Here is a 15,501-nt window from a genome sequence, read left to right on the forward strand (position 1 = left end):
AGCTATCTGGCTGTCCAGCAGGTGACAAAGGGGGTTTATACCTAATGTCTTGTGTTTATCTACAATACTTGAGAGGGGTATTGTATCATATGTTTTGGCCAGCTCAAGGTAGGCAGTATGCATTGTTTTGCCCTCTTCTCTTCCTTTCATGATCTTCGGAAGATGTCCACCAGAATGAGTAGGCATGATCTGCCCTTGACAAAACCAAACTGTGTTGGATACAGTGTCTAAAGATTTCCTGTGTCATTGTTTATCATTTTCTGATAATTGTATCCATGGCTTTGCATATGAGGCTAGTTGGACTTATGGGTCTGTAGTTACCAAAGTCCATAGGTGGTCTACCCTTGTGCAGAGGGTTGACATTTGCAATCCTCCATTCACTTAGCATGAAGCCTGTCTGAAAGCTGTGGCTAAATAGTTATTCTAAGGAGACATCTTGGGATACTATTGGCCTTGGAGAGTGCACTGATGACCTGTTCCCTAGCAATAGTTGGGAAAGATATGGCTGAGGGCATTTCTAGAGGGGTGTATGGGGGGGGGTTAAAACTGTTGCTAAATTTGTTGACCAGTAGATTTGCTTTATCATAGACTAGTAAAGTAGAAATTAAAAAAAATAGAAGTTGAAGTTATGGAATACTTGTGAAGTGAAGAATTTAGTGTAGAAAGTCTAACACAGGTTATATCACAGTATGATGGAATAACGAGTCCCCAACTAAGGAGAAACAGGAGGAGCAGGAGACATCTGATCAGTTGCCATATGAAGATACTTTGGAACGTTACTTAGGAAACCAGTACAAATGTTCAGGTGGAGGGAAGGAACAGGAAACTGTGGCAGCTCTAATGCAGTCAATGATGTGGAGTGATAGCCCAGTGAGTTCCGATATGAAAGAGCAATGGATAACACAAGATGAAACTGAAAATGTGGCACACGAAGATGCCTGGAACTTTCTATGGAATGCCTGCAGGAAATGGAAAATAAAGAATATACCCTCACTTTAGAAGCAAATGATCTAAGAGAAGAGTAGCTTGATTTAATAGAGATGGACATGTATTTATTTATTTATTTATTTTATTTTACTAAGATTAAGATATATTAAGATCAATGGAAGAAATAGACTACATAAAGTCAATAAAACTCAAAAAGTTAGAAGTTTGATAAAAATAAATGAACACAGTAATTAGGATTGTCCATAGAGATTTGTGCAATATAACAGAAGTAAATAGGATATATTACTATGCAGCTAAATTAATAACTGATAAAGTTGTATCACAAAAACACAGAATAGTAAGGAAAAGAAGGGGAGAAATCGAATGCTGTTATGAAAGTATGAAAGTGCTGTTATGAAAACTGTAAAATAATCAAAACAAGAAGTGTCACTGTTAGAAGAGTATAGAAGAGGGAACAGATCAACAAAAATACTCAGAAAGATAGACGTGATAAAAGCAGTGCACAGTATCAGAAAAGATGAGGATCCATCATGCACTATTGCAAATAATAAACTAAAAATATCAGGACAGGCAAGATGTGCAGATAAATTATAAAGGAAAAGTACAAAATAAGCAATTTATTGATGACCCAAAAAAGTTTTATAGAGAATTGAGAAACAAGGCAAAAGGAATTGAAACACCACCTAAAAAAGAAGAAATAGATACATTTTGGAAAGATATCTATGAAGATCCTTTGGAACATAATAAGGATACTAAATGGTCAGAAGAAGTAAAAGAAAGAATAAGAAGTTCATATGTACAGGACATGAAATGGGATGAAGTAACAATCAGAGAGACCGAAATAAAGTTAAGAAAACCTTCTAACTGGAAAATCCCAGGCCCAGATGCAGTTTTTACATGAAGATTTAGCCATGATTAAGAACTATTTAGATGCACACCTCTAACACACACCAGCCTGGTTTACAGTAGGAAAAACAATACTCTTACTTAAGAGAGATATTGCAAGCTATCCTAAAAACTATAGATGAATAACTTGCCTTTTGATGACATATAAACTATACACTGGAATTGATTCTGACAGAGTTTTTATAGTCATTTAGAAAAAAACTTGATCATTGCACTAGAACAAAAGGGTAATAAAGAAAGTCATAGTGAACAAAGGATCATTTGCTGTTAAATAAAGTCATAATGGAGAACTGTAAAAAGGGGAAGAATCTAGGTATGGCATGGATAGACTACAAAAAAAGCATTTGACAGTATCCCACATTCATGGGTAAAAGATTGCTTAAAATGTATAATATACACCCTACACTGATTGATTACTTTACGGCAACCACAAAATAGTGGCAAACCACTTTCCAGTTAAGCCATGATACAGGACAAATTATTATTCTAGGAATAAAAATTCAAAGGGGGATATTCCAGGGTAACTGTCTGTCACCGGTGCTCTTTTGTCTTTCCTTTAACCCATTAAGCTGTCTACTTAACAGATTAGGTCAGGGCTACAATTTGAAACAACAGAAAACAACATGTAAAAACTTTTCATCTTCTTTTTGTAGATGATTTAAAATTGTATAGTTCATATGATGAGGAACAACTGCAAGTGGTCAAACATTTTCAGATGCTATAAGAATGTCATTTGGTCTTGATAAATGTGCCAAAGCATCTTTTACAGCAGGAAAGCTGTAGCACCAAGAAAACATCAGCTTGGGACAGGAATGTGATATAAAAGAATTTTAGAGAGAGCAGGAGTGTATAAATATTTGGGATCTAATAAAGGATCAATAATAAAATATGAACAAATATGAATAAAACTTAGGAATATTTTAGAAGACTTAAATTAATACTGAAAACAGAGTTGACATCTGGGAACAAAGTTCAAGCTATAAACCAATTTGTTCTTCCTGTCCTAACTTAGTTTTGGAGTGATTGATTGGCACCAAAAGGTGTTGGATAGGTTGGACATGAAAACGAGAAGGATGCTTCATGCTCATTAAATGATTTATAAAAATCATTGCATACCAAGGCTATATATTCCCTGTTCTGAAGGAGGTATGAGCCTCCTTGAAACTGATTACATGTATAGATCTGCCCTTGTGGGACTACATACATATCTGCTGATCTCAAAAGACCCAAACATAGTGAAAGCTTAGAAACATGAGAATAAGTCTAAGATGACTTCCCTGCTTTGTTTAGCAGACAAGAGGGAATGGGGATCAAACAAGAAGTAGATAAAAATCAGATAGCAACTGAATGTGCCAAAAAAAAAAAAAAACAAACAAAAGAAAGAGTATAAGGTGAAGGATCAGATGAGAGGGAAGAAATGTGGAAAACGCATAAATATCATTGCAAGTATAGAAAACTCCTGGAACAATCTCATGTTGATCAGGATCAAAAGCAGGAATGGTTAAAGAGAGGTGAATTTAAACCAAAAGACGAAAGGTTAATATTGGCGTCCCAAGACAGTAGACTTCATGCACATTGGTTTACAAAGTCCATTGAACATGTGGGAGAAACAGACAAATGTGAGTTTTGTAAAACAGAATTGGAAACAGTCACACATTTTATTGCTGGTTGTGATATGCTAATGACAGAAAGACTGTATACTGAAATGCATAATGTGGTAAAACCGTTGCAATGAAGATTGTGCAAACATTGTAATACTGATGTAGCCAAAAACAACTGGAAACATGACCCACAAAGCATTATAGAAAATGATGAATTTTGTATTACATAGGCTCACCCATTACCAACAGTTCAAAAAATAGATGCGAGAAAACCAGATATAGTGGTCCATGAATAGAAGACAAAAGTAGCATTAATCACTGAAATTGCTAAACCCAGTGACTACAATGTCTTACATACAGATAGACACAAAGTCATAAAATATCAGGATTTGCAGGCAGAAATGTGGACAATGTGGAAGAAGGATACCCAGACAGTTCCAATAGTAATAGGAGCAATGGGTCTTATAAAAATGAATTTACAGTCGTACTTAGATATGTTACTGTCACATGTAACTCTGTACAATTTACAGAAGGAGGCATTACTCGGCACATTGCAGATGCTGTGAAGAGCACTTCTGGTAACATCAAAGATTGAAACAATTCTAATTTCATGGACTTTAATCATACTTTGACTTAATAATGGGGTCCTTTCCCAGCAAGAATTACAAACCCAAAAGCCTTGGAGAAATTAAAATAGTGAGAGACGTGGTTGGGATATTATTGTAACCCATTGATTCAGTATTCATGGCTTTGGAGAGTGCATTGATGATCTGCTCCCTAGTAATAGTTATGGGAAGTTATGTTTGAGGGTGTTTCTAGAGGGGTGACAGCGGGGTGGGGGGGGGGGTAAAACTGTTGCTAAATTTGTTGACCAGTAGATTTGCTATATCTTCTGGTTTAGTATAGGTAACTTAATTTACATTCAGTTCATCATTTACATGTTGTTGTTTATTGCCTTTTGGGATTGCAGACATAACTGAAAAATGCCTTGTGATTGTCCCTGGTGCGAGAAGCTATTTTTACCTCAAAGTAGGCTGTGGTAGACTTAGGTAGCCCCCCGAGATGCTTGTTAAGATTGATGAGGGAGTTTTTACCTTGCTGTGTATTGTGCTTACTAATTTTTGCAATGATTTTGTTTCTTTTATGTAACCTACTGATATTAGGATTTCACTGTGATGGCTTGTTTTCTGAGTTTTCTTGTACTTATTCTGGAATGGTGCAGCTGGCTCTGTGCTGCCCTTAATTCATTGCTTCCTACAAGAGTGTAGTCTTCATGAAAGCAGAATTCCAGTGTCTCCTATAAGTGTATTGTCGCTTTTACAGAAGACACCCTTTACCCCTGAAATGAGTGTACTAATCACTGGTTTCAAAGTATAATTTGTGAAGTCTTGTTCAAGGCACATAAATAAATAAAACAAAAGAGGACTATCATTTGTGTGCTGCTTTGAAGGTATATTTTTTATTTTCCTGTGTTTTACAAGTGTGGCAATGGATATTTTTTAGTGTTTTTTTCATCACTGGAGTACAGATGGTGATTGCTTGAATGTGTTTTATAATAAATAGAAGAAATGGTATCACTGGCTGTATTTCTTCATTTGTGGTAATATATCTGCATTTTTTGAGTTTTTGGTGGTTTAACGAATAAATAAAACTAAGTTAACTACAATCTGACATGATTTGCTAAGCATGATAGTGAAATGGACAGTTCAGTATGACTAGAACTGGACTTATTAAGGAGTGTTTAAAAAGGTTATGAAAAATAAGACATATTTCCACATTAACACTAATAATGCAAAAATAGTGTGTTATACTGCCATGCTGGGGGTGGCATATTTAAGTAGTGAAAATGACATCAAAACAAGATGGGTAATGTGAAGACATTCTGAAATATAAATGCTCTTTTGGTAGAGCAGTTACGAGTATTACCCATATTTTCAAAACTGCACTAATTTCATTAAATCTGTGTGACCTACAGGTGGCAAATGGTGCCATCTTATATAAAGTGTTAAGGCTCAGATTGTTGACACTGATACTTGCCATTTAACACTAATTCTCTGCACAGTGATATAGTTTTGAAATATTGTGAATTATTATGTGCATAATTTGCATAGCTTCAGTAATATCACAAAACTGTAGTATGTTATCACTTCTTGTCATCCATCATTAGAAAACTCTTGAACGGTTGAACAATTCCATCAGTGCTATCTTGGATCTATCTTGCATACTTACCGAGATGCAACCTTTTGTCTGAACATCACACTATTTTATTTATTTTTATTTATTTATTTAAAATTTGTTGACTGGGAAAGTCCGGCTAGGACAGAGCCTATTTTCAGCAGAGGCCTGGGGAGTAACACTCCAAACACATGTCTTTGGAATGTGGGGGGAAACCGGTGTACCCAGAGGAAACCCACCTGAACACAAGGAGGACATGCAGATTAAGCACAGAAGGCATCCCAGCTGAGAATTGAACCAGAGAATCTCTTGCTGCAAGGCGAAAACATTAACTGCTGCACCACTGCACCACCCACTAGTATTTTTTGGAAACAAAATTGTTTCACTTTCATAAATATGTAGTATAATACTAACATCAGTGTAAAGACCATTGTCTACCAAAGAGCTGTCATATTTCACATTTTTTTTGCAACTCACACCATTTATCAGACTTTATAAATTTAATGAAGTATGTTTTCAGTAGGAGATTTTGAAGAAAACCTGTCAGAAAGCAAGATTTTCCTGGCCTAGACGATCCCAGGAAGTAAAGGTGTTAATTAACTTCCTGCTGTTCCGGATTTAATGAGTTAACATGATTGCACAGGGCTTCTCCAAACAATTCTGCATATGCAATGGTGTTCTCAGGGTTTGGGGAGCTTGGAATTTTGCCAGGGTGTCACTTAACAGCAGGAAGTTTGCCTTAGAATCATTCCTAAAAGTTCCCGGGTTAGCTGGGATCCAGGGTTTTATTTTTAAAGTAGAAAAAGAGGATGAACCACGATAAAGCAAAAGCCATTAATATATACTAGCAATACAAAACAAAACACAGCTTAGCAACGCCAAAACACTTTATTAATAACACAAAGCTTTTGGATATACAGTCCTTCCTCAGTGTGATAAAAAGTGAAGAAAATTACTCAATTAAATACGAATCAATAAAATCATGAGACACAGCTCAGCCAACCAAAAATTAACATCAGTTATTCAATTAATTAAAAATAAAATGTCAAACATGTAAAACATAATATTCATATTCATTTTAAAATATACACAATAAATTACTTCAAGCACAGCTGCTTCTGTTTTAAAAGAGGTTTAATGCTAACCATTTTATTCAGACCTGGTGCAAGGTCTGCCTGTAGCCGCACTCTCCAACCATATTTCTTCAACTGTAACTTATTATCCATATCGCCACCCCTTAAACTCTTAAAAGACACATCAGTCACTCGAAAGTTGATCTCCTTTCTCAGAAAAATGCTTAGCTAATGCACTTGTCATCATATTCCTACAAATATCCAATTTATGCTCAATACTTCTGTCCTTTAATTTTCTAGATTATTTTTCCCACCTAGAAACATGTACACCTTCTGCAGGTAGCCAAATAAACAACATATGCGGTACTGCAGATTGTAGTACATCTAAAAACATATTTCTTTCCTGATATGGGATGTATAAAAGCACATTCACTGCAAATAACATTGCAGCAAGCAATTAAGTTTGGATAGTTTCTATAGGCAAAAGATGGTTCATTTCTTGTAACTGGTCTAAGGTCTGGTAAGGCTTTCAAAATACTCCAGTTATTTGTTATCATCACTTTAACTGCATCAGTACATCTACTAAAAGTAGTTAAATAATGCAAAATTACAGTGGGTTCTTCTCTAATGTCTCTGTGAGATATACTATGCCCATCACAATAGATAAGGTTTAGCCTTACCATTTCAGGTTACTCATAAAGATTTTTAAATCAGTAAGTGGGCTTACGAGAGTGTCTGCCTGTATGGGAAACCCAGGTAGTGTTCCAAAGTAACAAGCCTTTATTCACCATAGACAAGCGATCCTCAGTAACAAATAATCAGAAATATTTTAACAGTGTTAAACATATCAGCTTTTATATGTTTTGAAGTAGATGTGAAAAATTTACGTATTGTTTAATTTTAAACCAACCTATTCATGCCAAAAAATCTGAACAGGGCTGTAAAAGTGCATTTTAGAACATCAATTAACCACCCCCATGTATGGATGAATAAAGGCTTGTTGCTGTGGAACACTACCTGGGTTTCATGATTTTTGGAAATTATTATGACTGAGCTCATCAACGATGTTTTAAGACCACTAGTTTCTATGTTTTTGTCTTGTAAGATGTAAGATTCTGAAATGAAGAAGACTACAAACAGAGAAAATATGTGGTGGAAATATAATATGGGATTTAGGAAATGATCAATGCCCGGTAATAGTGGTATTGTACAGAATAGCAGTTTAAATAGTGAGCGTAACATTGGTAAGAATGGGAAAATTAACTATTATGGATTTAAAATGGCAAGAAAAGTATATGGGATTATAGCATTATATGCTTACATTATTTGCAAAGAAAGGAAGGAAGAATTTATTTCAACAGATGCTAGTTTATAAATATGAACATCATAATGACTGGAGATTTCAATTTTGACTTAAAGGATAAAAAAAAAGAAAGGAAATGATGTAAGAAAAATTGTATAAGTTATTAGATGTGGTAAATTAATTGTTTGGCATAGAAACGTCTGGACATATAGAAGAGATGTACTTAAATCTGAACATGATTATTTAAATAAATAAACAGAAGATGTTGTAACAGGATTTATGGATCATTTGGCAATATGGGTAGAAGTAAATGAAAACAGGAGCATATTAGAATAGGAGAAAGTACAAAAAGAATAAATAAAAAAGTCACAGAATGAAAAATGAAAAAAGTATTGCAGTTAAGGACAAACCACATTACTGTGAGGGTATTTTAGGCTAATTGGCTTGAAAGGTGGATTATTTTAAAAAAGAAATACTAGAGATGCTATTTAAAATGGCACAGTGAGGTAAGAAAGGTAGAGAAAGAAAAGTATGGCGAGATATATAAAAATGTTTTAGTAGAGTTAGAGAAAAATGAAAGAGGGTATTATGATAAAGAAAAAGAAATATATAAAAGAAATCATGGAAAAGTTAAGGAGTTATTATTTAAGCAAAGGTATGTTTACAAGGGAAAAGGGAAGAAATATCAGCATATTTAAGTAAAATAGTAAAGAAAGGTAGCATTACAATGAGAGAAATGAAAATTGAAAAAGGAGAGAGAAAGAACACGAGGAGATTATGAATATTGAAATTTATTATGTACAATAAATATTCAAAGGAAAAAAATAGAATACAAGAGAATATGGGAAGTTATACAATTCTCAGACCAAGTGAATAAGGAATTTGAACAAGAAATGGCTTTATATGAATGGGATAAAGTGCTTGGACAGGTAAATATAAATTCCGTAGCAGACCTGGATGGGCTAGGATATGAAATATATAAACATCTGTTGGAGTGGCAAATAATATTTTTAAATGTTTTGAATGAGTGGTTAAATGAAGGATTTGCTTATACAGAGTTGTGTAGTGGAGTTTTCATTTTTTTTATGGAATAAAGGAGAATAAGAAGATATAAAAATGGTGACCAGTAGTATTAAACAACACAGACTGTAGGATCTTTATGAAAATATTACTGAAAAGAATAGAAAGCAAAATGGAAAAAATAATGGAAGAAAGTTTATATAGTATAAAGGGGAAGCAGTGCCAGGAATTGTTAGTGATTGTGAGAGAAATTATGGAAGATATAAAGAGAAGTGAAACTCATGGTAGGAGACATTAATAAAGATTTTGATACAATGAAACATGACATGTTATGGAAGGTAATAAAGACTTATAATTTAAGTAACAAATTTAGGAAAGTTTGCATGTCAGTGTAGAGTAAAATAAGAATGTTGGTAAATGGCTGGTTAAGTAAAGAAACAGAGATGAGGAATGGGATAGAACAAGAATGTCCTGTGAGCTGCATTTTTTTCTGTAGTTATGAATGTGATAGTGAGTGAGGTGAATTTTAGAATGAAGAATGTGGGGTATGTGACGCAGGCAGGTGTTGAGATTCCAGTGCTGTTGACATGCTGACAGTATTATTATAATAGCAACAAAAATTGAATTAGGGAGGTAGTACTCTGTGTGGTTGAATGTTTAGAAGAACTAGGCTTGACATTAAATAAGGATAAACACAAAGGATTGGGAGATGTGGTGCACATAGGCAGTGTACAGTTTACAATGAAAGAAATTTTACTATTAGGAGTAAAATGTGATAAAAAAGTAAGCAGAATGAAATGGGAAAGACTGTTGCAGGAATTTAAGGAAATTTGTGCTTTATCAAAAACATATAAGCTGTCTTTTAGAAAAGTAGTCAATTCCATAAATTTGATATTAATGTAAAAGCTACCATATTTATCAAGTGTGTTTATAATTCTTAGAATATATGAAAAACAGTTATTGCAAATGATTTTTACATTGATATGGGGTTCTAGATTAAACCCAGTAAAGAGAACAGGCTATTTTGTATATGAATAAAAATGGAGGATTAGGATTAGTAAATCCAGCGGTATTTGCAGGTTCTTTAAATGTGTTATATAAAGATGTTCAAATATAAATATGAAAAGTTTTGGAAGATAATGACAAAAAATAAAAGAGAAAAAGACCATATAAATGAAAAAAATAGAATATTATCAAGAAGAAACAAGAATATGGAAGATAAAGATGGATGAGATAGAAAAACTGCAAAAAAATATGATACAAAACCATAATCGGAGTCTGCATGCCCTCCCTCCTTTTGTGTGGGTTTCCTCTGGGTGCCCCAGTTTCCTCCCATGTTACAAAGACATGCATCTGGAGAGTTTCTCCCTGGGCCTTTGCTGAAAATTGGTTTCATTCCAAGTCAGACTTTCCCGGTAAACAAATGTTAAGTAAATAAAAATAAATAATGATACAATATTATTATGCTAACCCAAGGGAAAATCTACTAGAAGAAAAAATAAAGCCATATAAGTATGAAATAAATGGAGTAATAAGAGATAGAATGTCAAGATTTTTTTTTTTTTGTGGAGACTGGTAATAAATAAACAACCAGTAAAAGGAGATGTGCCATATGAAAAAGAAAAGTGAAAGAACATGTTTATTTTGTGGGGAAGAAGAACCCATAGCACACGGGGTTTGAAATGTAAAAGGGTGGTGAAATTATGGGAAAAGTTATGAAAAGAGAATTTTTTGAAGATATAAAAGAGAGGGGTAAGACAGATAATGGACATGATTAAATGTGGGTATTACAAAATTAGAAAAAAGAATACATGAAAAGAGTAGATAGAAAGTTGTATGGGATATCTGGAATGAGAGAATAAATTAAATATGTTTAATGGAAAATAGATATTGGCAACAATATTACAAAAAATCAGATGGGAGCTGTGGAAAAAGGAGTGGGGGGTCTAGTATGGAAAATAAGGGTGGAAGTTTATAAGGATGGATAGCATAAAGTAAATATGATTGTAATTATTAGTGTATAAGAATATGTTTCATATCTAAAAAACATGTAAATTGGAAATATATTTTTGATAGGTGTCATGGGATATTTTATATCTACCTGAACTACAACCAACTCAAGCAGATGGGACCTCATTTTAACATCTTATATGAAGGACATTTAGACTAGCTACTGCACTGGAAGGGACAAAACATGGAGGTGTCTCAATTTACATCAAAAACAAACGCATCTCAAGACAGGCAAACAGTATAACATGCTTGAGCTTCTCCATGTCCAAAGCCCCGTACCATATCCTTGCAAGCTATACATCCTCCTCTATCACCCAGGAAACCCATAACACATACTTAAATGCACTCAAGACACTCCACATTCAACCCAATGCCATATCCTTGGCAGACTTTACCTACCTCACTATAAACAAGAAACTGTACACAACCCCCAACATGCATGTCTAGTGATTCCTTAACATGCTGACCAGCTAGTCAGTACATACTTGACCTGGTTCTCATAAATGAGCCCCCCCCCCCCCCGTGTATGTCCTCACTGTTCAAGTTGTCTCCTTTGAAATAAAAATAAAACTCCAAAATGAAAAAACAGCTTAGCAACGCCAAAACACTTTATTAATAACACAAAGCTTTTGGATGTACAGTCCTTCCTCAGTGTGGCAAACAGTGAAGAAAATTACTCAATTAAATAAAAATCAATAAAATCACAGGGCACAGCTCAGCCAACCAAAAATCAACATCAGTTATTCAATTAATTAAAAATAAAATGTCAAAAGTATAAAACATAATGTTCACATTCATATTAAAATATACACAGTAAATTACTTCAACCTCAACTGCTTCTGTTTTAAAACAGGTTTAATGCTAACCATTTTATTCAGACCTGGTGCATGATCTGCCTGTAGCCACACTTTCCAATCATATTCCTTCAACTCTAACTTATTATCCGTATCATCACCCCTTAAACTCTTTAAAAGACACATCAATCACTCAAAATACAAAGTCACGTTGATCTTCTTTCTCAGAAAAATGTTTAGCTAATGCATTTGTCATCATATTTCAATGAATATCCGATTTATGCTCAGTAATTCGGTCCTTTAGTTTTCTAGATGATTTTCCCACATAGAAACGTATACTGCTTCTGCAGGTAGCCAAATAAACAACATAGCGGGTATTGCAGGCTGCAGTACATTTAAAAGCATATTTCTTTCCTGATATGGGATGTATAAAAGCACAATCACTGCTAATAACATTGCAGCAAGACCAATTAAAACAAGGATATGCACCACGTTTGTTAAATATATCTGAGGCTTTTTATTATAGGACATATCCTTGTAACATAGATGGCTTTTCAAGTTTGGATAGTTTCTATAGGCAAAAGATGGTTCATTTCCTATAATTGGTGTAAGGTCTGGTAAGGCTTTAAAATGTTCCAGTTATTACCCAGTTACCTGAGTTTCATGATTTTTGGAAATTATTGTGACTGAGCTCATCAAAGAAGTTTTAAGACCACTAGTTTCACTGTTTGTTTTTTCCTCAACAGTCATGGTGGTGAGGTTGGAACTCGACAGATTCCTGTTCATTTTTTTACATCACATTTGTTACACCATTCTAAAACCCATATCCTTCTTACTATGTTCTTAATGCTATTCAGATTTACTGAAGAGTTCTTAAATTATTACATTCTCTTTTTCTTAATTTACAAGAGATTTTGTTCTCTTGAAGTTATTTTCCTACCTCCTTTCTCTTTCGATTTTTATAACACATCACCCATTTTCTTTTTTTTTCTTTCTGTTTTATACTTTTACCTTTAAACTTTCTTTTCCTAAATTTTACACTTTTCCCGTTGGAGTTCTTTTCTCCCTTTCATGGCGTTCCAATTTATGTCTTTTTCATCACTTATTTCGAAAGCAAAACAGTGTGGCCTGTCACTTATATTCTTCTTTGCTGACAAATGTTGTATCCCCTTCAAATGACACCAAAAACTAAGCCAGTTGTTGAATTTGGTTATCTTCTGCTCATATTGTGATATTATCCTTGGAGAAGGTAGAGTGTTGCTCAGGGTTTGGGTCATACCAGCCTGTGACACATAGTCTGAGAGCTCCATCAAGTCTCAATTCATATAGTCTAGGGAGGTATGTCTCGAGTCATTTACACCCATAAGGACAGTGACTGAGTCATACTGGTAATTGTGGTTCAGCAGCTTGAGTGAGTGCATGATCTGGCGGATCCTGACCTCTGATAGGCAGTTGACAGTGACTCTGTCCTTTCACAGCCTTGTGATTGGGACATCTGTACATTTCACAATGGAGTCCTCTGTGACCACAATATTAAGTTGTGTGGTGGTTTGCCTTATGGGCCTAGAAATGAAATGCCATGAGATGTGGCTGTATCTTTTGAGATGGGTGTAGTTTTGGTAGAGTGCTTTTCAGGTTGCTGAAAATATCAGTGCAGACTTTATAAGTAAAGTTTCTTGTTCCTTGACAGTCTGATACATCTGAAATAATCACTAATGTAAATAATCAAGAGTCCGTCTTGTAGTTCCATTCTTGGTCCATATCAACCCAAGTAAACTAGACAAGCAAATAAAGGTATCCTATAATAAACAGCATTTGTGAATTTCATATAATTTTTTTTTTTTTATGGGAGGCATGCGCAGATATCCGCCTCAGATGGAGTATTGACTTTCTCCTTCTTGACCTTACACCCAGTTAACTTTGTTTACGTCTGTAATTTGCCAGAGAGCCAGTCTCATCATTTTCCTTTCACACCACGGTAACCTTTACACCTCAAACACAGTCCATATTCTGCAAAGCTCATTGGGTAAACCTTGCTTCATTTCTGGCCCCATCTAAGGGAACAGCTTGTTCAACTCCTGTAATAGGTTTAGCACTACAGTACCTTTACAACAAATCTATTAGTTGATGCATATTGTTTACTGCCTGTCTGTCAGCTACACCCTTAACTCCAAGATCATGGGGTCATAATAGTTACAATGCAACTTCCACCGTGCCTGTACCCACCCTTATGTCTTGCCTGGGGTCAGGTATGTCATACCAGGGGTGAATTTATGAACACCCATGTAGTTGTCCAGTTCTGTTTTAAAGGTAGACAGAATGTGTTGCACTGCTTAACTTGGTGAGGACGTTAGTTCTAGAGAAGTGGTAGGCACTTTGTGACAAATTTGTTCCTCAATCACTGTTTGGGCATGTGCATTGATGCTTTCAAACTAGGTTTTGGTCAGCTTTTGATTTGTTCATATTACCATTTTTCTCTGCCTTTTATTTTTCCAACCGTCAGTTGTTTCACTGATCTGTTAATATTTATCACTCTTCCAACTGGTCCATATGAAAACCACTGCATCATCTCTCCAAAAACTGCCCTCCCCTGCCATTGTGTACATTTTCTACTGTTCATCATTACCACATTAGCAATAGTTAGCCCTACTGATACTGTCTGAAAATCTGTAAATATTATCCATAGAATTAAAACATCTTACTAATTTCAAGTTTTTATCCTTATTATTTCAGTTTTTCCAGTTCTGCATTATGACCGCCTAAATTATGAGTTGGATTATAAAGTGAGTGACTCATTTAGTGTAGCATTTTGCGTCAATGTCTTTCTGTCATTTAATCTTGTATTCTTTGGTTGTTTGAAAGAACCACTGCACATTATGTGATAACCAAACAAAAAAGTCAAAAGTTACGTTTGGCATTTTATTTTATTTTTTAATGCCTTGGATTTCTGCTGCCACCCTGTGGACAGGTTGGGCATGTGCACCCATGCTTTTAAAACGTTTTGGGTCAGCTACTGATGCTTTTTGATTTGTTACTGTTTTCCTCTGCCTTTTTTCTGACAGAAGGTTTGCATCAGTCTGAAGTATGTGGAGTAAATTTTTGTTTAGTGAAGAGACGCAAGTAATTCACATACCTGTTGGACTTGTCTGAGTTAAAAGTATTTCTAAAATGTTGATGAAGTGCGGGGGGAAGCTGACCTGGAGGTACATGCTTTAGCTGTTCTGCTTTGTTCAAACTTGCTAGTTATTTTAGTTTGTGGTCCTAAAAATTGCCTCTAGGAATCAAGAACATGTTATATGATGTTTTACAGAGTTGACAGCTATGAACATTATATAAGACCCCCAGAGTACCAGCACTAATTATTATTTTTCTTTTTTTCCTCCCTGCAGGCTGATAGTCCAGAGGATATGTACAGCTGGATCAAGACAATTTCAAGTGCAATCTCCTTTAAGGGCCAAGGCAAAGTAAGCTAATTCATATGCACCATCTAAAGATTTTTTTTTATTATTATTCATGTTTTTTCTCCTAGAGTATGCTATGTAATCTGAGTTAAATAATTTCTTGTTTTGCTATTTTGTTTTATTTTTAGTTCATGCTGGGTTTTGAGTTTCTGCATTACACAGGAGATCTATCCTGTAATATGGAAACTTTCACAGACTACTTTGGCAGTA

General features: G+C 34.8%; 1 protein-coding gene across 1 annotated transcript in view; it reads left to right on the forward strand.

Moving 5' to 3' along the window:
- Positions 1-15,501, forward strand: part of PLEKHA2 (pleckstrin homology domain containing A2) — an 856,672-nt gene that overhangs the window by 786,999 nt on the left and 54,172 nt on the right. The window contains exon 11 of the mRNA XM_044084332.1: positions 15,220-15,294. Within this exon, the coding sequence (XP_043940267.1) occupies positions 15,220-15,294 (75 nt within the window). The remainder of the gene's footprint in view (positions 1-15,219; positions 15,295-15,501) is intronic.

Source organism: Protopterus annectens, chromosome 9.part0 (genome assembly GCF_019279795.1).
Source record: "Protopterus annectens isolate FY-2018-M chromosome 9.part0, PAN1.0, whole genome shotgun sequence".
Taxonomy (NCBI): Eukaryota; Metazoa; Chordata; order Ceratodontiformes; family Protopteridae; genus Protopterus; species Protopterus annectens.